Consider the following 24,073-nt stretch of genomic DNA (forward strand, 5'->3'; position numbering starts at 1 on the left):
GTCCTCTTCCTATGTGATATTGGCTTAGAACTAGTCCTTGGGGGACAGAAGTTGCCTCAGTCAGAATGTTAAAAATAATTTATTGAGTCACAGTTGGCATTCAAGGATGTTTACTTACTAGCATGTTTTTGTTGAGTCCATATGTATGCAAATATGATTAAACCTCCCCTTATCCTACTAGTCCAGAAAACAACATAATAAATGACCTTGGCTTTTAGCTCCCAGAATTATTCTCTAAAGTTTCTCACACAGCCCACATGCCACAGCCCACATACGCTACAGCCCCAATATTCTTTACCTTATTTAACATCCCCTTTTCTCTCAAGAGTAACTGTAGTTATGTTTTCAGCATCCAGGGACTCTTCAGTTGCTCCATGCAGGCAGAAAGTCCAAGACATAAATTTACACCTCCTCCTGGTCCCTGTCCTGTTCTCCAAAACAAGCATGAATCCAAGTATTACCTATACCTCTACCACATAAAAAATGTCACAGTGCCCTGCTGACTACCTGGCAGATGCCCCCAGATGACTAAGGTAAAACATGAAATGATCTTTCTGATAATTATTGTTACCTTGGCATGTACACAAACACTACATACCACCTCAGGTCTCTGTACCTCTTTTTCCAGAAGAGCCCCCTGAATGTCTGAGTATGTGCAACTGTCATGTTGATCCTATTGTCATGGATACAAACTGTTCCTTGAAATACGGTGCAGTAAAATTTAAAAAAAGGAAAAAGAAAACCTCCATTACTATTGATTTCACTGTTGGTTGCCTTACCTATCCACCCCTTTTATATATTGCAACATATTTCTTAACATTTTCTTAAGGATTTATTGTCTTAAAACAATTCAGCCATCAAGTAGGCACCTTTTCTTCTAAGTTATAATTGTAAATTCCACATGTATATGTTTAATATGATTACATCTCTGCCCTATGTTCCTCCTCAACGTCCCCTTCCACATCTTTGCCAACCTCTCTCAACATCATGCCATTTTTATTCCAAAAAATGCTGCCCATATGTGCATGCTTACAAAGGCAAGCATTGCTGAATAAAAAATCCACCAGTGACCACATTTTCAAAAATGTGGTCCTCTCCATGAAATAGATAGATAGATAGATAGATAGATAGATAGATAGATAGAGAGAGAGAGAGAGAGATAGATAGATAGATAGATAGATAGATAGATAGATAGATAGATAGATAGATCGATCGATAGATAGGCAGACAGATAGATACATAGATACATAGAAACAAAGATACATAGATAGATACATAGATAGAGATATAGATTAGATATAGATATAGATATCCAACAGTGCCTCACTAAGACAGAAGACCTGGAAAATATTACAAAGTCCATATTAGGTTATGTAGGTTATGATTGGCTTTGTCTCCGGTGGTGATTACTCAGATAACAGTCATCCTGATTACATGTATTAGATAGGCATGTCCTGTCCACAAGACATTAATTCATAGTGCTCAACCCCAAACTTCACATGTTTCATTTCCTCTATGTCCTTTTAATTCATAATCTCTGTGTTTTGGACCAATTTAAATGCAACTGGAAAATATTACCTCAAACAATAAAACAAAGACTTGAGAGGACAAATACTGCCTGTTTCTGTCATATGTAAAAAGTTATTTAGGTGTCTGAAGTTCTGAATTATATTTTGTAGCATTTGGAACTAGAAACCTAGGAAGAGAACACACCTTAAGTATAAGACAGGGAGTACCAAGAATAAGGGAATATTGGTGATGTGAAAGCAAATTGAGGTGTGGTGTGTGGAAAGGGATTAGGAGAACAGAAACCAGAGAACTAATTAAATAGGAAAAAGCATCCAGAAACTGAATGACCTCCCATGGTTATACTAGTTATATTAATTGAGGAAAATGAAAACTAGCCTAACAAAACATAAAGACAACCACATGTTACCTTGTGTAACATGTAAAATGAAAATGGTGATGGACTTAAAAGGAATGAATTCAGAACATCTGGATGCAAAAATATCAAATTTGCCACAAAGATAAATATGTCTACATGGACTCTGAGTGGTAGACACAGGGACTGGGAATGTCTCAGGTGCAAGCCCTTATAAGACCAGAGGACAGGATTCTAAGACCTGGGGAAAAGATTTTGTCATGAATAACACAATATCAAAAACTCCCTAGAAATAAGTGGGTTCTGCTACCAAAACTTTGAAAATGTGACCCTGTCCAGGAGCTGCATTAGGGATATGGCATGAACAGCTGAGACAGTGGGAAAGACTACGCTTACATCCAGAAAAACAGTTATGTGTGACGCTGTTGACTTACACATTCATACTAGGACACATGACAGTATGAAAACAAAGTATTTCTATGCATATGCACAAAACAGAACTAAATGAAGTATGATGAAATCTTAATTAAAACAAATATGTGAATGTGAAACTACCATATTGTGTCAAACTCTGTCACTGACATCTGTATCTTTGATGTTTTATATCTGCTACAAGCAATACCTTCTGTGCAAGTCAAACTCCAGAGCATGCTACAACAGGAAGACATGCAAATAAGGCTTCCATGTGGCCATGAAAACCAGCTCTGCCCTGACCCTGTAGCTGTGACTGAGAGCTCTGGACCTGAATTCCCAGGTCTTCATATTCATTGACCACCACTGAACACAGAGCACTTACCATGGACTTCAGGCTCAGCTTGATTTTTCTTATCCTTACTTCAAAAGGTAATTCACAAAGATTAGAGTCTGTCTTTTGTGTGCACATGAGAAATAGAATAATTTGTCTGTTTCTTCATTTTGTTTTGTTTTGTACAGTTTTCTAACCAGTATTTTCTGTTTGCAGGTGTCCAGTGTGAGGTGAAGCTGGTAGAGTCTGGGGGAGGCTTAGTGCAGCCTGGAAGGTCCCTGAAACTCTCCTGTGCAGCCTCTGGATTCACTTTCGATGACTATGGAATGGCATGGGTCCGCCAGGCTCCAAAGAATGGGCTGGAGTGGGTGGCAAGCATTAATTGGGATGGTGCTAGCACCTACTATCCAGACAATGTGAAGGGCAGATTCACCATCTCCAGAGACAATGCCAAGAATGCCCTATACCTGCAAATGAACAATCTGAGATCTGAGGATACGGCCATATATTACTGTACAAGAGACACCATGAGTGAATATTATTGTGAGCTGAAACACAAACCTCCAGTAGAGCACACTCTTGGCCAGCAGGTGGTGCAGAGAGCTCACATAGCTCCTATTACTGACAGATTATGACCTATAGAGAAAAAGCTAGAGGAAAGAGAGTGTGGCAATCCTTTGTATCTAGACTGCCTTTATGCAGGGATTCTCTCTACAATTATAATGTGTAGTAACTATTAAAGTGTACAACTGCTTTTTTTTTTTTCCAAATTTCGGAGTTCCTCTTTAATAGGTGTTTTGTATTCATTTATTTATTATAGTGGCTTGGTCTTTCTCTATAGATTGTCTATATTTATCTCTCCATCTCTTTATTTTTCTGGTTATGTGTCTCTGCCTCTCTCTACCTGTGTCTCTTTCTGTCTCCTTTGCTTTCTCACTCTCAGTGGGTGAGTATGAGTGATGTAGCCTGTGAGTGTATGACTGTGTACATGTTTAGATAAGATATTTTCTTCTATCAACCTACAAAATAACTTTGAAATAAAGTCCATTCCTGGGAATGTATCTTTCCATGACTACCAAACCCACCTAATTTTTAACTACAGAGGATTAAACACACAGATACTTGAGCTTGTGTGGTAAGAGCTTGAAATATGAACTTCTATAAGCAGGCCCATTATAGATGACTTTTAAATGTAGGATAACCTCTGACTTGAACACAAAATGCACAGTATCACATAGGGCAGAAGTGATTCTGTATGAAAACTGAAAAGATAACTTGAAAAAGCAAAAGATTTTTAGACAAAGTCAAGGCAAAATCTCAATAAGACTTACTGGTTATTCCAATTTGTGGATTAACATTAGAGAAACATAGAAATCATTTTCCATGAAGATAAAGGTGAGCAAAAAGTATTCAGAACCATCATTTAGAGATTCTAATCCTTAAGGACTTCACTTTTAACCAGGAACATGTACAGGGTGTTACTGAGTTTTGTGGTGATTTGAGTATGCTTGACCCATGAAAAGTAACAATATTAGGAGGCATGGCCTTCTAAGACTACCTGAGTCTTATTGTAGGAAGTGCATCACTGTGGGATGGGCTCTGAGACCCTATGTATGAGCTCTGCCCAGTACAGAATAGATACACCTCTGGCTGCCAGTGAAAAGAATGACTCTTCCTACATGCCTTAGTCAAGATGCAGAATGTTGAATATTCCAGCCTTATATATCCCTGCATGCTGTCATTTTTACCTCCATAATATTGGACTGAACCATTGAAACTTTAAAGCAGCCCCAAATAAATGTATTCTTTAATAAGACAGGACATTATTAAAGTGTCTTTTCACAGCAGTGAAATCCAAACCAAGACAAGATTCTAACTCTCAGTACTAAAGGATCATCCCTGCTTCTTTATTGATGTAAGAAAATTATTGAACAAATGCTACAGACAACATTGCCCAGCCACATTTCCAACCTCCTTCACCAGAACTCCTTACCAAGAATTTTAGATATTAGATTCCCTTTTTGCACTCATTTAACCTACCTGTCCAGACATCTGTGGCTTGCCCCGCTACCCTGGGTTGTAACTCTTTGCCCAAATTCATCAGGACTACTGGACCAGAACCAAATAGTGGCACACCCAATTGCTGGGAGACTTACACTGCCCACTAAGTTCTATTGTTCATCCCAAAGATACCCACCAGAGGTTTCCAACAAAAAAAGATTACGTTAGACCAATTCCTAATGCTAGATAGAAGAGGAATATCCAGGAACAAACAGATGGCTACTGGCCAGCATAAGAACACAATCAATCAAAACCAAACAAAACACACACACACACACACACACACACACACACACACACACACACACAAACCAAAGAGATGTGACACTTACACAACACTGATACCATATTAAAGCAAGCCTTGCATATCCTAACACAACCAAAGAAGAAATTGGCCTTAAGTCCAATCTCTTCAGATGATGAAGATCTTTAAAAAGGAAATGAATAAATCCCTTGAAAAAATACAGAAAAATACAATCAAACAGATAGAGGCATTGAAATGCAGGAAAAAAATAGATCCCTTAAAGAAATATAGCAAAATACAATTAAATGATTGAAGAAAATAAATAAAACTGTTGAAGACCTCAAAAATGGAAGTACAAGCAATAAGGACAAATGAACTGAGGGAATCCTGGAGATAAAACTGAGAAAGCATTTGACAAAATTCAACACCCCTTCATGATAAAAAGTCCTGGAAAGAACAGGAATTCAAGGCCCATACCTAAACATAGTAAAAGCCATATAAAGCAAACCATTAGCTAATATTAAACTAAATGGAGAAAAACTTGAGGCATTTCCACTAAAATCAGGGACTAGAAAAGGCTCCCCACTCTCTCCCTACTTATTCAATATAGTTCTAAAAGTCCTAGACAGAGCAATCAGAAAACAAAAGGTGATCAAACGGATACAGACTGGAAAAGAAGAAGTCAAAATATCACTTTTTGCAGATGATATGATAGTATATTTAAGTGATTCTAAAAATTCCACCAGAGAACTACTAAACCTGATAAACACCTACCACTAAGTGGGTGGGTATTAACTCAAATAAATCAAGACACAGTTGTTAGGACAAATTGGCAACCAACATATTCAGAAAAGATCTTTACCAATCAAACAGCCAATAGAGGGGTCATATCCAAAATATACAAAGAACTCACGAAGTTAGACTGCAGGGAGACAAACAACCCTATTAAAATGGGGTTCAGAGCTAAACAAAGAATTCAGAGCTGAGGAATCCCATATGACTGATAAGCACCTAAAGAAATGTTCAACATCTTTTGTCATAAGGGAAATGCAAATCAAAACAACCCTGAGATTCCACCTCACACAAATCAGAATGGCTGAAATCAAAAACTCTGGCAACAGCAGATGATGGGCAGGATGTGGAGAAAGAGGAACACTCCTCCATTGTTGCTGGGATTGCTGACTGGTCCAACCATTCTGGAAATCAGTCTAGAGGTTCCTGAGAAAATTGGACATTGCAGTACCTGAGGACCCAGCTATACCTCACTTGGGCATATACTCAAAAGATGCTCCAACAAATAACAAAGACACATGTTGCACTATGTTCATAGCAGCCTTATTTATAATAGCCAGAAGCTGGAAGGAACCCAGATGCCCTTCAACAGAGGAATGGATACAGAAAATGTGGTACAGCTACACAATGGAATATTATACAGCTATCAAAAACAATGACTTTATGAAATTCATAGGCAAATGGATGGACCTGGAAAATATCATCCTGAGTGAGGTAACCCAATCACAGAAAAACACACATGGTATGCATTCATTGATAAGTGGATATTAGCCCAAATGCTTGAATTACCCTATATGCTCAGAACACATGAAATTCAAGAAGGATGACTAAATTACAAAAGCGTCGCTCCTTCTTTAAAAGGGGAACAAGAATGCCCTTGTGAGGGAATAGGGAGGCAAAGTTTAGAACAAAGGCTGAAGGAACACCCATTCAGAGCCTGCCCCACATGTGGCCCATACATTTATAGCCACCAAATTAGATAAGATGGATGAAGCAAAGAAGTGCAGGCTGGCAGGAAATGGATGCAGATATCTCCTGAGAGACATAGCCAAAATATGGCAAATTCATAGGCGAATGCTAGCAGAAAACAACTGAACTGAGGACGGGACCCCCGTTGAAGGAATCAGAGAAAGGACTGAAAGAGCTTGAAGGGGCTTGATACCCCATATGTACAACAATGCCAACCAACCAGAGCTTCCAGGGACTAATCAACTACCCAAAGACTATACATGGACTGACTCTGGGCTCCAACTGCATAGGTAGCAATGAATAGCCTAGTAAGGTCACCACTGGAAGGGGAAACCCTTGGTCCTGCCAAGACTCTACCCCCAGTGAATGTGATTGTTGAGGGGAGGGTGGTAATGGGAGGAGGACGGGGAGGGGAACACCCATATAGAAGTGGTGTGGAAGGGGTTAGAGGGATGTTTGCCTGGAAACCGTGTGGATGTTAGAGGGATGTCATAACAATTGAAATGTAAATAACAAATACCCAATTTAATAAAGATGGAGAAAAAAACCTAGAATGACAATGGAAAAAATGTTTAAATTATCATCAACAGAATAGAATACAAAAGATGGATAAAAGACAGATTCTCAGGTATAGAACACACAAGAAAAAAATTGATACATTATTGAAAAAATGTTAAATCTGAAAAAAATCTAGACAAAATAACATGCAAGAATTCTAAGATAACATGGAAAAAACCTAATCTAAGAATAGTAAGAATGGAAGGTGAAGAGTCACAGGTCTCAAGACCAGAAAACGTTTTCACCAAATTGTGGAAGAAAACTTTCCAAAACTAAAGAAAGAGAGAACATAGAAGACCTTACAGAACACCACATAAACTGGAACAGTAAAGGAAATCCTCCCACCGCATATAATCTAAAGAAAAAGAAATCTACAGAACAAACAAAGGATTTTAGTAGTTGCAAGGGAAAAAGTCCAGGTAACCTACAAACGCAAAAGTAGCAGAATTACATCAGACTTTGCAACTGGGAATCTAAAACTTGGAAGGACCTAGACAGATAACTTGCAGCTTCTAAAAAGCTACAAATGCCAACCTAGACAGCTATACCCAGCAAAACTCTCAGTCACCACAAATGAAGAAAACAAGGTATTTGCAGACAAATCCAAATCCAACCAAGATCTATCCACAAAACAATTTCTACAGAAAGTACTACAATTCCAATCCAAGAAAGATAACTACACCCAGGAATAAACAATAACATTTAATTCTGTACAAGAAAAGCTAAACAAGTGAAGCATGAATGAAACACACACATACACACACACACACACACACACACACACACACACTCACATACACACATAAAACACTAAAGCACCAACACCAAAATGATAGGAATTAGCTTTCACTGGATATTAATATCTCTCAGTATCAATGAACTCAATTCCATCCCCACCAAAACGACAGAGGGCAACAGAATTGTTGAGAAACAATGTGAATTGTTCTGATACATAGAAGAAGCACAACCAGCAATGAAGATGTATACTACATCAGAGTTACAAATTGGAAAATATATTTTCCAAGCAAATGGATACAAGATGATAATTTCAGTAGGAATTCTGATGTGTATTAAAATTGACTATCAACAGAATTCATCAAAGATATGAGGAAGTACACTTCATAGCCATTAAAGAAAATATCTACAAAGATGACATCTCAATTTGGAATAGTCAAACTGCAAACAGTAAGGCACCTAATTTATAAAAGAAATACTGTTAAAATGTAAGTTGCACATCAACATTTACACATTAATAGTGGGAGACTTCGACACACCACTATCACCAATCAACAGCTCATCCAGACAAAAATTAAATTTAAGTATTATGAAATTAACTGTTGTTATAAATAAAATGGACTTAAGAAATATGTACAAAACACTTCACACAAGCAAAAAGAAAACACCTTCTTTTCACTACCTCATGGAACCTTCTCCAAAATTGAACATATACTCAATCACAAAGCAAGCATCAAAAGATAAAATAGAAGCAAATTTAATCCTAGTATGTTATCAGACCACCATGTATCAAAGTAGGACTTCAACAACAACAAACAGCATATACACACATGTCAACTTAAAAACTCTATATTCAATGATCCTTATGTCAGGGGAAAAATCCAGAAAGAAATTAATGAAAATGAAAAAAAAATCATACCGAACCTCATGGAAAATGAAAGTGTAGAGGGCTTAAGAGGAAATGTCATAGAACTAAGGGCCTCCATACATAAATTAGAAAGATCTCATACCTGCAATCTAAAAGTATATCTGAATGCTCTGGAATAAAAGATAAGTAAATATTCAGAAGAAGAGTGAACGGCACGAAATAATAAAAATCAGAACTGAAACTAATATATTAGATTCAAAGAAAACAATTCAAAGAAACAATGAAATTAAGAGGAGGTAGTTTGAAAAAATCAACAATGTAGACAAAATTTGACCACGTTAACATAAAGACAGAAAGAAAATATCAAAATTATATATATATATATATATATCAGAAAAGAAATGGAAGACACAACAGCAGGTGATGAGGAAATTCAAAGAATGTTTAGTTCTTACTGCAAAATCCAGTTTGTTATAGAATTGGGAAATCTAGGTATATCCAATTTACCAAAATTTAATCAAGATTAGATTAATTACTTAAACAGCCCTGTAATCCCTAAGAAAATAGAAGTAGTCATTATGCTTTTATTTTATTTTATTACAGTCAGATGCTTTTATTACAGAGTTCTATCAAACTTTCAAATAGATAAACCAAATACTCCTCAAAATTTCCAGAATATAAAACCAGAGGGAACACTGTCAAACTCATTCTATGAGGCCATAGGCACTCTAATACAGAAACCACACAAAGACTAATTTTCTTATGAACATTGATGCAAAAATACTCAATAAAGTACTCACTAAACAAATCTAAGAACCCATCAGAAACATCATCCATCATGATCCCATGGATGAAGGGATGGTTCAATATACAAAAATCAAAAACATAATTTACAATAGGAACAAAAGAAATAAAAAATAATTTCATCATTTCATTAGATGTGGGAATGGTTTTTGACAAAATCTAACACCCCTTCATGTAAAAGAAAACTCAGAGAAATTAGAAGGGATAACAAAACAGCAATGAAAGACAAACTAAGGCAGGACCGTGAGTGGAAGAGAGGAAGGGTAGAAGAATAGGGACAGTATCCAGTCTGGGAAGAGCCAGAGACAAGAGAAAGTCCCAGAGAGCCAAGAGAATGAATGCAAATCTGTATCTCCTGAGGGTGGGAGTGTGAGGGAAATCTCTATGCAATGCTTGAGACCTGAGCTAAAGAAGCTCACAGGAGTCAATGTGGCTAACCTTAGACAAGTTACCTAACAGAAAGGATATGGAACCAGAAGAGGCCAATCTGCAATGTGAGGCAGGACCACAAGCAGAGATATAAGACCTAGAAACCATCCACAAAACTTTTGACCCCAAATTTGTCCTATCTAAAAGAAATGCAGGGATAAAAATGGGGCAGAGACTGAAGGAATGGTCAAGCAATAATCCTCCCAAATTTAATCTAATCCCATGGGCATATACCAGCTCCTGATACTATTAATGATGCTACATTATGTTTACAGACAGAAGCATACCATGAATATGGTCTTAGAGCCTCTTCACAGCAGCTGACTGAAACCAACACAGATACCCACAGATACTCCATCAAAATATTGGATGGAGTGTATTGAAAGAGATGGTGAGGAGGTTTGAGAGATTGAAAGAGATAGGAACCTCATGGGAAGACCTACAATGTCACCTAACCGAGACCACTAGGAGTTCTCAATACTGAGCCACCAACCAAAAAACACACATGGGATGAACCAAGGCTCATAGCACATATGTAGCAAAGGGTTGCCTCATCCTGCTTTAGTAGGGTAGAATGAATCAAATCCTGCAGAGACTTGAAGCTCTTGGGTGAGTGTTTACCCCAATGCTTCCCACCATCTCAGAGATGAAAAAGAGTAGAGATGGCTACAAGGATTCTGATAGGGAGCACTGGCGGGAGACACTATTTGGGATAAGAAGGAAGGAAGGGAAGGGAGGAGGGAGGGAGGGAGGAGGAGGGAGTGAGGGAGGGAGGAGGAGGAAAGAAGGAGGATGGGAGACAGAGACAGAACAACAGAGACAGAGAGAAAGGAAGAAGGAGAGAGAAGAGGAGAGTCAAAAATGTCCTAGAGAGATCAGGGATTCAAGGAACATTCCTAAACATAATAAAAGCAATGTACAGCAAGTCAATAGCACAAATCAAATTAAATAGAGAGAACACAGCTCCACTAAGGTCAGAGACAAGACAATGTTGCCAATTTCTCCCTGTCTATTCGATAGAGTACTTGAATTTCTAGGAAAATTAGACAACTAAAGTAGATCAAGGAGATATAAATATGATAGAAAAATTCAAAGTATTGTAAATACTATATGAATTGATAATATATGTTTATAACCAACTTCACAAATTCTTGCAAAAATTCCTAAAACTGATAAATACCTTCAGGAAAATGGCTGGAAACAAAATTATCTCAAAGAAATCAGTATCCCTCCCTTATACAAAATATAAAAGAGAAAGAAATTAGGAAAAGAAAACTCTTCAAAAAACTACAAATAATATAAAATGCCTAATACATTACCTGAAATACCTGCATGACAAAAACATCAACTCTCTAAAGAAAGAAATTGATGAAGAGATCAGAAGATGAAAATATTCCCTATGCTCATGGATTGGTAGGATTACTATAATTAATTTGGTCATCTTAGCAAATGCAATCTACGAATTCAATGCAATTCCCATCAAAAATCCAACACAGTTTTCACAGGCCATGAATCAGTAATTCTCAACTTCATATGGAAAAACAAAACAAAAAAAAATAAAGGTGGCTAAAACAATCTTTAGCAATGAAAGGACTTTTAGATGGATCACCCTCCCTGACCTCAAGCTGTGTTACAGAGCAATAGTAATAAAAACTGCATGGTATTGATATATAAACAGTCAGGATGATAAATGGAATGAAATTGAGGACTGAAATAATCCCACACACAAATGGACACTTCATTTTTGTGAAGGAAGGCAAACACCCATACCATGAAAAACATTGTCTCCAAAATGGTGCCCAGGTAACTGGAAGTCTGCATGTAGAAGAATGAAAATTGATCTACCTTTGTCATCCTACATGAAATTCAAGTCTAAGTGAATCACTGATCTTAATCTACAACTGTATACACTAAATCAATTAGAACAAAATTGGGGATTATCCTTGAACTCATTGGTAGGAGATATTTTCCTAAACAGAACCACAGTGGCTCAGGCTCTAAAATCATCAACTTATAAATGGGATGATTAAAATAATTTTTTTATGTATGGCAAAATATATTGTTAATTAGAGAAAATGTCAGCCTACAGACTTGGAAGGGTTATTCACCAAACTCATATCTGACAGACCACTAATATCCAAAATTTATAAAGAACACAAGGAAGGAGGCAACAACAACTGAAATGCTCCAATATGAAAATGAGGCACAGTGATAGAGAAGCCTTGAGCAAGGCAGCTCAAATGGCCTGGAAGTCCTTACAAAATGGTCCACATTCTCTCTCTCTCTCTCTCTCTCTCTCTCTCTCTCCACATTCTCTCTCTCTCTCTCTCTCTCTCTCTCTGTGTGTGTGTGTGTGTGTGTGTGTGTGTGTGTGTGTGCTTGCACAGGGACCATCCCTGATATACTTTCATTGGTAGCATAGACTCTGGGAACTCCCAGGGACTAGGGTTAGACAATATTTTTGGTCTTTCTATGGGGTTATCATGCCATCATTTCCCACAATCCTACACATAACTCTTCCACAGGGTCCTCAACCTCAACTCAAAGGTTGGATACAAGTATCTGCATCTGTGTCATTCAGCTACTGATAGAGTCTCTCAGAGGTCATCCATGCTATACTCCTGTATGCAAGAACAGCATGGCATCAATAATAGTGTTAGGGTTTGGTGCCTGTCCATGGGATGGATCCCAAGTTGGATCAGTCATAGGTGAGCCTTTCCTTCAGTCTCTACTTCATTTTTTTCACTGTATTTCTTTTAGACACAAACAATTTAGGGGGTACTACAGAGCAATGGCAACAAAAGCTATATGATATTGGTACAGAATCAGAGAGGTTGATCAATGGAACAAAACTAAAGACCCAGAAATAAACCCGCACACCTATAGACACTTGATCTCTGGCAAAGAAGTCAAAAGCATACAGTGGAAAAATGAAAGCAGAAAGCATCTTGAACAAACTGCTGATCTAACTGGCAATCTGCTTGTAGAATAATGCAAATTGATCCACAGTTATCACCTTGTACAAAGCTCAAGTCCAAGTTAAGGACATCAGCAGATGTCCATAACAAAAACAGACACTGTCGCATAGGAAAAGGAAAGAAAAATGTCTTCCAAATAAATGTTCCCAAAACAAGTAGAAGTTGTCATCTTAATATCCAATAAAATTGAATTTCCACCAAAAGTAATCAAGCATGATAAGGAAGGACATGTTATATTCATCACAGGGAAATCCATCATGAGAAATCTCAATTTTGAACGTCTATGACCCAAGTGCAAGGATACCCATATTCAAAATAGAAACTTTGCTAAAGATCAAAATACACATTGAACTCCACACAATAATAAAAGGAGACTTCAGTACCCCACTATCAACAATGGACAGGTCACTGAAACAAAAACTAAACACAAACACAGTGAAAATAATAGAGGTTATGGACCAAATATATTTAACAAATAAATATAGAACATTTCATCATAAAACAAAATAATATATTTCTTCTTAGCACCTCGTGGTAACTTCTGCAAAATCAACCATATAGTTGGTCACAAAACAACCCTCGATCACTACAAGAAGACTGAAATAATCCCATGTATCCTATCAGAACACCACACCCTAGGGCTAGTCTTCAATAACAGCAAAACCAACAGACATCCCACATACAACTGGAAACTGAACAGCTATCTAGTCAATGATAACTTAGGAAAAACTAGGGGAAAAAATTAAAGACTTCCTAGAATTTAAGGAAAATATCGGTACATCATACCTAAACTTACAAGACACAATAAAAGCATTCTTAAGAGGAAAACTCATAGCACTAAGTTCCCTGGTATAGAAACTAGAGAGATCTTATACTAGCAACTTAACAGCACACCTAAGAACACAGAAGAGCTCCAGAAGAAACAAACAAACAAACAAAAAACAAAAAATCTCACCCAAGAGGAGTAGACAGCAGGATATGTTCAAACTCAGACATGAAATCAAACAACTAGAAACAAAGAAAACAATACAAAGAATCAATTAAACCAAAAGGTGGTTCTTTGACAGAATCAACAGGATAGATAAACCACTAGCAAAACTAACTAAAGGGACCACAGGCAGTATCCAAATTAAAAAATCAGAATTGAAAATGGAGACATAACAAGAGAAACGGAGGAAATTAAAAAAAAAATCAGGTCCTACTGAAAAAGCCTATACTCAACAAATCTGGAAAATATACATGAAATGGATGGTTTTCTAGTCAGATATCACATTCCAAAGTTAAATCAAGAGCAAGTAAACTATTTAAACATGCCCATATCTCATAGAAAAATAGAAGAACTAATTAAAACATGCCAACCAAAACAAAAGAGGAAAATAAGAAAGAAGAAAAAGCCCAGGGCCAGATGCATTTAGTTCAGAATGCTATCAGACTTTCAAAGAAGGCCCGATATTAATATTCCTCAAACTATTCCATAAAATAGAAACAGAAAGAGCACTTTCTCATTCATTCTATGAAGCCACAAGTATTCTGATACCTAAACCAAAAAAAAAAACCAGAACTTCAAACCTATTTCATTTATGAATATCAATGGAAAAATGTTTAATAATATCCTTGCAAACCAAATCAAAGAACAGATCAAAACCATGGTTCACTGTGGCCAAGTAGGATTCCTCCCAGGGAAGCAAGGTTAGTTTGATATACTAAAGTCCATTAACATAATCCACTATATTAAAAAACTAAAAGAAAAAAAATACATGGTCATCTCCTTAGATACACAGACTGACCCAGGACTCCAACTGCATATGTAGCAGAGAAGAGCATTGTTGGGTACCATTGGAAGGGGAAACTCTTGGTTCTGCCATGGTTGGACCCCCAGTGGAGGAGGATGTCAGATGGGGGTGGAGAGGGGGAGGGGATAGGGAACTTATGGACAGGAAACCAGGAAAGGGAATAACATTTCAAATGTAAATAAAGAAATATATCCCATAAAGAGAAAAAAGGGGGAAAATGACATGATCATCTCCTTAGATACAGGAAAAAGCATTTGATAAAATACAACACTCCTTCATGTTAAAAGTATTGGAAAGATCAGAAATTCAAGGCACATATCTGAACATAATAAAACCAGTTTACTACAATCCAAAGCCAATATCAAATTAAAAGGAGGGATATTTGGAGTAATCCCACTAAAACTGGGGACAAGAGAAAGTTGCCCACTCTCCACATATAGGTTCAAGATAGAACTCAAAGTTCAGCTAGAACAATAAGACAAAAGAAGATCAAAGGGGTACAAACTGGCAAAGAAGAAATAAAGGTAAGATTACTTGCAGATGTTACGATAATATATGTAAGAGACCCAAAAATTCTATCAGAGAACTTCTCCAGCTGATAAACAGCTCCAGAAAAGTGGCAGGATAGAAAATTAAGTCAAATCAGTAGGCTTCCTATATACAAGTGAAAAACAGGTATAGAAAGTAATTAAGGAAACAACTCCCTTCACAATAACCACAGATAATATAAAATATCTTGGGGATAACTATAACCAAACAACTTAAAGACCTGTATGATAAGGACTTCAAGTCTCTCAAGGAAAAAAATAGAAGATCTCAGAAAATGGAGAGATCCCACATGCTCATGAATTGGCAGAAATAACACAGTAAAAATGGCCATCCTACCAAAAATCTACAAATTCAATGCAATCCCCATCAAAATCCCCCAAAAAAATTCTTCGAAGACATAGGAAAAGCAATTCTCAAATTCATCTGAAAAGCTTAAAAAAAAAAAAAAAAAAAAAAGAAAAAAGAAAAAAAACTAGAATAGTGAAATATATGTTAACAGTAAAAGAACAGCTGGGGAAATCATCATACCTGACCTCAAGCTCTACCATAGAGAAATATTGATAAAAATTGCATGGTATTGGTACAGAGACAGTCAGGTTGATCAATGGAATAGAATTGAAAACACAGAAATAAAACCACACATGTACTCACACTTGATCTTTGAAAAATACACCAAAGATATACAATGGAAAAGAGAAAGTATGTTCAATAAATTGTGCTTGTCTTACTAGTTGTCTGTATGTAGAAAAAGGAAAATAGACCCATATTTGTCACCTTGCTCAAAGCTCAAGTCCACTTGGACGAAGGACCTCAACATAAAACCAGATACACTCAATGTAATAGAAGAGAAAGTAGCAAAAAGCATTGAAATCACTTGCCCAAGGGGAAATTTCCTAAACCTAAATCATGCTCACACTCTAAGAACAAAAATTGATGAATGGGATCTCATGAAACTTGAAAGACATAGTCAATAAAACAAATCAGCAACCTACAGATTGGAAGAAATTCTTCACTAACCCCATACCTAATGGAGGGATAATATCCAAAATGTGTAAAGTACTCAATAAGATATTGGCCAAAAAACCCAACCAAACAACCAAAAACTGGAGTACAGAACTAAACCAAGAATTCACAACAGAGGAATTTCAAATGGTTGTGAAGCACCTAAAGAAATATTAAAGTACTTAGATATCAGATAAATGCAAAAAAAAAACAACCCTGAGATTCCACCTTCCATCAAACAGAATGGCTAAGATCAAAACCTCAGGTGACAGCATATGTTGGGAAGGATGTGGAGAATGAGGAACACTCATCCATTGCTGGTGGGATTTAAAACGGATACAACCACTCTGAAAATCAATTTGAAGGTTCCTCAGAAAATTGGAAATAGATCTACATGAAGACTCAGCAATACCACTCTTGGAAATATACCCAAAAGTACACCCACCATGCCACAGGGGTACATGTTCCACTATGTTCATAGTGGCCTTATTTGTGATGAGCAAAAGCTGGAAACAACACAGATGTTCCAGGACAGAAGGATGGATACAGAAAATGTGGTTCATTTATACAATGGAATGCTACTCAGCTATTAAGATTGAGGACATCCTGAGAATTGTAGGCAAATGGATGGAATAAAGAATTCATTCTGTGTGAGGTAACTCAGATCCCAAAGCACATAAACTGTATTATCCACTAATAAGTGGATATTAGCCAAGAAAGTACAGATTACCCAAGTTACAGTCCATTGAACTCAAAAAGTTCAACAAGATGAGGGACAAAAGGGAGGAAGCCTTAGTCCCACTTGGGAGGCAGATGAAATCAAACACAGTGGGGAGGTAGGGAGAGATTGAGAGGGAAAACAGGACAGTATGGTGGAGAAGAGGGGAACATTATCTGGTATTGGGTGGGGGAAAAGGACTGAAGCCCTGAAGGTGAGCAGAAAGCATTGAAACAAGGAACCTTGGGAGGTAGAAGATTGGGAGGACCCTGCAGAATATACCAGAGACCTGGGAGGTGACAGACTCTCAGGACTCAAAGAAAGAGACTCTCGATAAAATGCCCTAGAGTGGGGAGGGGAAACTTGTAGATCCCACTTGCAGCAGAAAGATACGGGGATTAAAGGAGGGATAGGTTTTCTATGCCACAGTCAAAACTCTGACCCATAATTGTTTCTGTCTTGAAGAACTGCAGAGATGGAAATAGAGAAAAGCCTGAGGAAAAGAAGGTCCAGTGACAGGCCCAAAATGGGACCCAGCTCAAGGGGAGGCCACAAGGCCTGAAAAGCTAGAAGTACCTGAGGATGAGAACCAACCTGTAAGAGGACCAGCAGTCTAATTTAACCTGGAACCCTGAGATTGTGACACTGGTCACCAAGCAGGCAGCATCCAACTGCTGACTTCAGACCCCTAATACCTACACAGCAGAGGATTACTGGTTCTGGGTTCAGTCAGAGAAGATGCACATAAACCTCAAGACACTGGAGGCCCCAAGGAGTTTAGATATCTGGTAGGGTGGGTTGTGGGGCCTTGTTTGTGAAGACAGGGGTTGGGGGGCAGGAAGGAGGTATGGGATGTGGAACAGATGGAGGATGGAACAGGAAGGGAATAAAATATGGAGTATTAAAAAATTAAAGAAATTTTAAAAAGACCAACTAAGGTTTCACAAGTCTGATGAGGAAAAAAAAAGTCACATTGCAGAGCCACCTACAGGACAGAAGGACATGTGACTTGGACACAACCCCAAATAAAATATATGAATAATAAATTAAAATCTGGTTTAAAAATTGCACATAAGACAAGGGACCCCAATCTCCCTGCACTTCATGAATGTGGGTTCATTTACTATAAATTTTCCCATTTTTTTCTAGACCTTAACAGTGTGAATCCTATAACTTTCCTGTTTATCCATAATTTGAACTCCAGACAGTCACAGAATAAGGTTTCTTATTTCCTCTCCAGGTGCTCTAAAAACCACAAGGTTAATTTTTCTCAAAAAAAAGAATAACTGGAAACCTTGCCCAGGGCTTCCTTTTATCCTCTCAGAAACCTCCCTCAATGCAAAGCAGTCCCCAGACTCAGGATAAAAGCCTAGGCCTAGCTGAGACACCTCATCCTCTTCTCATTAGAGGCTGGCTACATTTGAGCATGGCTCTCCTGGTGCTGCTTCTCTGCCTGGTGACTTTTCCACACTGTAAGTGTTTCAGGGTTTCAGAAGAGGGACTCAGACATGACAGCTAGATATATGACTAATGGTGATGTCGCTTGTCCACAGCTGTCTTGTCCCAGGTGCAACTGAAGGAGACAGGACCTGGCCTGGTGCAACCAACACAGACCCTGTCCATCACATGTACAGTTTCTGGGTTCTCATTAACCGATTATTATATGCACTGGGTTCGCCAGGCTCCTGGAAAAGGACTAGAATGGATGGGATTTATACGTAGTAGTGGAAGCACAGAGTATAATTCAGCGTTCAAATCCCGACTGAGCATCAGCAGGGACACCTCCAAGAGCCAAGTTTTCTTAAAAATGGACAGTCTGAAAGCTGAAGACACAGGCGTGTACTACTGTGCCAGAGACACAGTGAGGGAAGTCCAGTGTGAACTTGCACAAAATCCTCCCTACAAGGATTCCTATGACCAGCAGGGGGCGCTGCGAACCAACATATTCATTCCAGGATCATTTCAGAATTTAAAAAGTTTTAGGCTATGTTGCATAGGCTTTTGTTTTAATGTTAAAATGTGGACTCTTCTTCTACCATGGAAATTCTCTAGAGTCTTCTCTTCAGTGTCATGTTCTATAAAAGATCTTGTTAATTCACACAATAGAAGAATTTTTAAATGGTTCTATAATAAAACAATATTTAATGAGAACAAGTTATTGAACTGATACTTATAAAGACACTCTTTGGAACCTTGTGTGGGTGAGGATAACCAGGGAGATTTCATAATACACATTATCTCACATGACTACCCTTTAAGTAACATTTTTACTGTTTACAAAATGATGTTTAAATTAAATGTATTCATCTTCCATAACATGAAGTTTTCAAAAAAATCCACAATTTAATGGTGACACATTTATCATTCTAAGTCATAAGATCTACAATCGATATATAAGGAACATAATGTGCTGCCATTAACTATGGCCAACTCACATATATAATATTATTGAAATAATCCTTCCCAACTACCAGACTAGTCTTCTCATTCTACACTGCCAAATCTATGATGAGCCTACCATTATTCATTTTGTATGAGATCAGTTTATTTGTATTCCAGTTGATATGATTGTGCTATGAAATTAGACTCCAGTGAATCAAATAGCCCTATTAAAATATGGGGTTCAGAGGTAAATAAATAATTACCAACTGAGGAATATTGAATAGTTGAGAAGGACCTAAAAAATGTTCAACATCCTCAGTCATCAGAGAAATGCAAATCAAAACAACCCTGAGATTCCAACTCACACCAGTCATTATAACTAAGATTAATTCTCAGGTGACAGCAGATGCTGGCCAGGATGTGGAGAAAGAGGAAAACTTCTCCATTGTTTGTGGGATTGCAAGCTAGTACATCCACTGTTGAAATCAGTCTTGCAGTTCCTCTGAAAATCGGACATAATACTACATGAGGACCCATCCATGAAACTCTTGGGCACACACCCTAATGCTTCTATGAAATAAAACAAGACACGTGCTCACCATGTCCATAACAGCCTTACTAATAATAGTCAGAAGCTGGAAAGAACCCAGATGTACTTTAACAAAGGAATGCATACAGAAAATATGGTACATTTAAACAATGGAGTACTACTCAGCTATTAAAAATTGATTCATGAAATTCTTAGGCAAATGGATGAAAATAGAAAATATGATCCTGAGTGAGGTAATCAATCCAAAAAGAACACACATGGTATATACTCACTGATAAGTGGATATTAGCCATAAAGTTCAGAGTAACCAAGATACAATTTACAGAACACAAGTAGCTCAAGTTGAAGGAAGACCGAAGTGTGGAAAATCAGTCCTCTTGAAAGGGGGAACAAAGTACACCCAGCAGGAAATACAGAGGCAAATTGTGGAGCAGAGACTGAAGGAAAGGCCATGCAGAGACTGCCTAACCTGGAAATCTATCCCATATACAGTCAGCAAAGTCAGACACTGTACATGTATGTATATGTATACATACATACACACACACACACACACACACACACACACACACACACACACATCAGGAGACATCCATATATGGCTCCTGTCAAGAAAAACTTCTTGTTCTTGGCATCCTCAATAGAGTCTTGGTTTGATACATATATATGTAGTCAGAACACGTTGTATAAAGCCAAAATCTCTGATCACCATAAAGATAGAATTTAAATCCAAAATTCTACATTGATTGTAACAAATGGTGTGAAATCCATTTAAAAGGAAAGAATAAAAACAAGTGTTATAACTATGGAGTAAAATTAGACACTGTTCCATGTAATGGAAGCATGGTTTTACAATATTGGAAAATAGTTTGGACCACATACAACATACTACAGGGAAACCATATGACAGTATACAAGGAAAATAACATCTCATTTAAATTGTACTTTGGCTACTACATTTCCTGATCCTGCTATTCCACTATTTCTCAGTGAATCTCTCTGTGGAGGTCTGCACTCTGTACTCTTATAAGGATACCCTCATTGAATTGTGTTTCTATTTCTTACATCTCTATGGTTCTTCTCTTATGTGTTCCCAGCCTTGACTTGTCCATGAGAATTATGAAAATAGAGTAATATAAGTCATTTTCTTAAAAATGAAGATAAATTGGATGTCCTGGAAGGTTCTTAGCCAACTTCAGACAAACTGGAATCATCTGAGAAAGGAATCCTTAATTAAGAAAATACCTTCATGAGATCTGGCTGAGGACAAGCCTATGAGGTACTTTCTTCAGTAATGATTAAGATGCAAAGGCTTAGTCCATTATGGACATGGTAAAGTTGTAGGCTTTTATAAGAAAAAAAAATAAACTCCTGGATTCCATAAGAATGAAGGATGAGCAAGCAATGCATAAGAAACCTTCCTTGTTACAAGTCCTTATACAAGTTTCCAGCACAAAGCATGGCCCATATTAGATCTGGATTGAAATAGATTAAATGTCTATTCTTACCTTAAATCTAGAGATAAGATAAATATTTAAGGAATATATGAATAGACATACATCTTGCCACATAAAATTAAACACAAGTCCCTAAAAAGGTATGCTCTTCATTTTTGGTTGATAGTCAAATTGACAGCAAAAAATAGTCATCACAGTGGGCATATAATGTTCTGCATAAAGTAATATGTACACCTTGATGAGGGTGCAGGTGAGTAAGTTGCCATAAAATCAATGCAGTATAAGATCATAAAACATTAATTGCTTCCCAAAGCGACTGTACACACTCCCTTATCTGATTGTCTCAGCCAATTGAAGTCATGTGTACTGACAACAGTCATGCCTTCTAGATTATGTCACCTGTTGTTCATGGGATACTGGCTGTTTCACTTAGGTCAGAGGTTGACTGTGTTTTCTAATGGAAGCAGAATTGCCCAGTCTCGATGTTTCCACACTCATGGATTTTTTTCTTCCCGCAGGATCTCTTACTCATCCTGCTTGTTACTGCAGGTGTGGGGAATCTATTATACAGCATAATTTTATATCTCACTGTCTTAAAACTCACCAGAAAGTTTGCCTTTTAATAAAATCATTTTTTACAGAAAGAAGAAAGTAAATTATCATAAATATTCCCACCCTCCAACTATTAGGGACCATTCAAGATCTCATAGGCTACAAAGGCTCAGGTAAAATATTTTTAATTCCCCAGTACTCCTTGACAGTATGGAATCCCCAAATCATCTTCTACCCTTCTACCTAGTATCTTGCACTGCTCCTGGTATCTTTTCCTAAGCACTAACCAAATTCCAACTACAGATTATCAGGGGCTGTCCTTTGTCCCAAAAAGTGAGGAGATCAATAGGATGACCTTGAATATTTAACTCCCAGAGAATCTCCCCTATTAAATAAACTTAGAGCCCCACCTTACACCATCCTCGTTTTCTGTGAATCTTCTCTCTACCCTCTAAGTCACCATTTCCACTGCTATGCTTTCTGCATGGCTGGGACCTTCCAGTTGCCCCATTTGATAGAAGGTCCAAATAGAAACTTTGAACCTTTGAAGACTTTGAGTCTCTGCATCTGTTTTGGTCAACTGCTGTGTGGTGCCTCTCAAAGGACAGCTATGCTAGGCTCCTGTCAGCAGGCATCACAGTATCATTATTAGTGTCAGGTATTGGTTCTTGCGCATGGGATGGGTCAGTTTAGACCAGGTATGGGTTAGCCATTGCTTCAACCCCTGCTCCATATTTGTCCTTTAAATCTGAGCTACCTCTACATATCACATTTAGGTATTCTCAAAACAAAAATAGTGCTTAGTAATCTTTGAAGAATCCGCATGTTTATTTGTTTCTCCTTTTCATATGATATTTGTGTGTGTTTGTTTATTACAGGAGTTCTCTATCCGCAGATTTGTGTCTGTGTGTGTGTGTGTGTGTGTGTCTGTGTGTACTAGTTGACAGAAGATGCCTTCCTCTGTCAATCAGTACAGTATTTTTAGACATTACCTTACCAGGTGTTTACCTTGTTAAATAATGAACCCTAGTAATCATATTTCCACTGTTAGATAACTGGGATGGAGTGGGGGAATTTTGAAATGGGCTAAAATCCAAGGGCAATGGAAATTCCCTGAAATCATTAAGGGTAACCATAGCTAAGATTCTGATCAATAGACGTGACAGTATGAAAACAAAGCATGTTTATGCACATGCCCCAAAAAAGCCTAAATGGAGTGTAGTGAAATTTTAACCAAAAATCTGAATATGCAACATCAATACTTTGTCAAACTCTGTAACATAAATCAGTGTCTTTGATGTAATATAGATAGATAGATAGATAGATAGATAGACAGACACACACACAAACACACAAACATTACATGTATATAATAATATATACATTTGTATATTCAGGAAGTTGTGCAAATAATGCTTCTTCATATCCATGAAAACCAGCTCTGACCTGATTCTTTACCTGTATCAGAGGAGCCCAGTGCTGGATTTTGAGGTCCTCACATTCAGTGATACTCAAAGCACCTGCTATGGAATTTGGGATCAGCTTAGTTTTCTTTGTTTTTATTTGAAAGGTAATATGTAGAGATAAGATTCTCTATGATATGTGCACATGAGAAATACCAAAAAAAAAACTGCCCTGTTTCGTTATTTTGTTTTGCTTTTTATTGGCAGTTTTCTAAACAGCACTCTCTGTTTGCAGGTGTCCAGTATGAGGTGCAACTGCTGGAATCTGTGGGAGGTTTAGTGCAGCCTGAAAGTTCACTGAAACTCTCCTGTGCACCATCTCTGGATTCACTTTCAGTTACTACTGGATGGCCTGGGTCTGCCAAGCTCCAGAGAAGGGTCTGGAGTTTGTCGCATTAATTAGTAATTACGGCAGTAGTGCCTACTATGCAAGCACTGTGAATGGTTGATTCACAATCTCCAGAGACAATGCCAAGACACACTCTATCTGCAAATGAGCAGTCTCATGTCTGAGGACACAGCCATGTATTACAGTTCAGTAT

The 24,073-nt window shown here is 37.6% G+C and overlaps 1 gene segment (V, D, J or C); it reads left to right on the forward strand.

The window, feature by feature from the left end:
- The first annotated feature begins 2,679 nt into the window (after positions 1–2,679).
- On the forward strand, positions 2,680–3,262 carry LOC116883253. The segment is given in 2 exon segments: positions 2,680–2,725; positions 2,844–3,262. Coding segments are annotated over 2 exon segments (465 nt in total).
- The last annotated feature ends 20,811 nt before the right edge of the window (positions 3,263–24,073 follow it).

The sequence above is a fragment of the Rattus rattus genome, chromosome 14 (genome assembly GCF_011064425.1).
Source record: "Rattus rattus isolate New Zealand chromosome 14, Rrattus_CSIRO_v1, whole genome shotgun sequence".
NCBI lineage: Eukaryota > Metazoa > Chordata > Mammalia > Rodentia > Muridae > Rattus > Rattus rattus.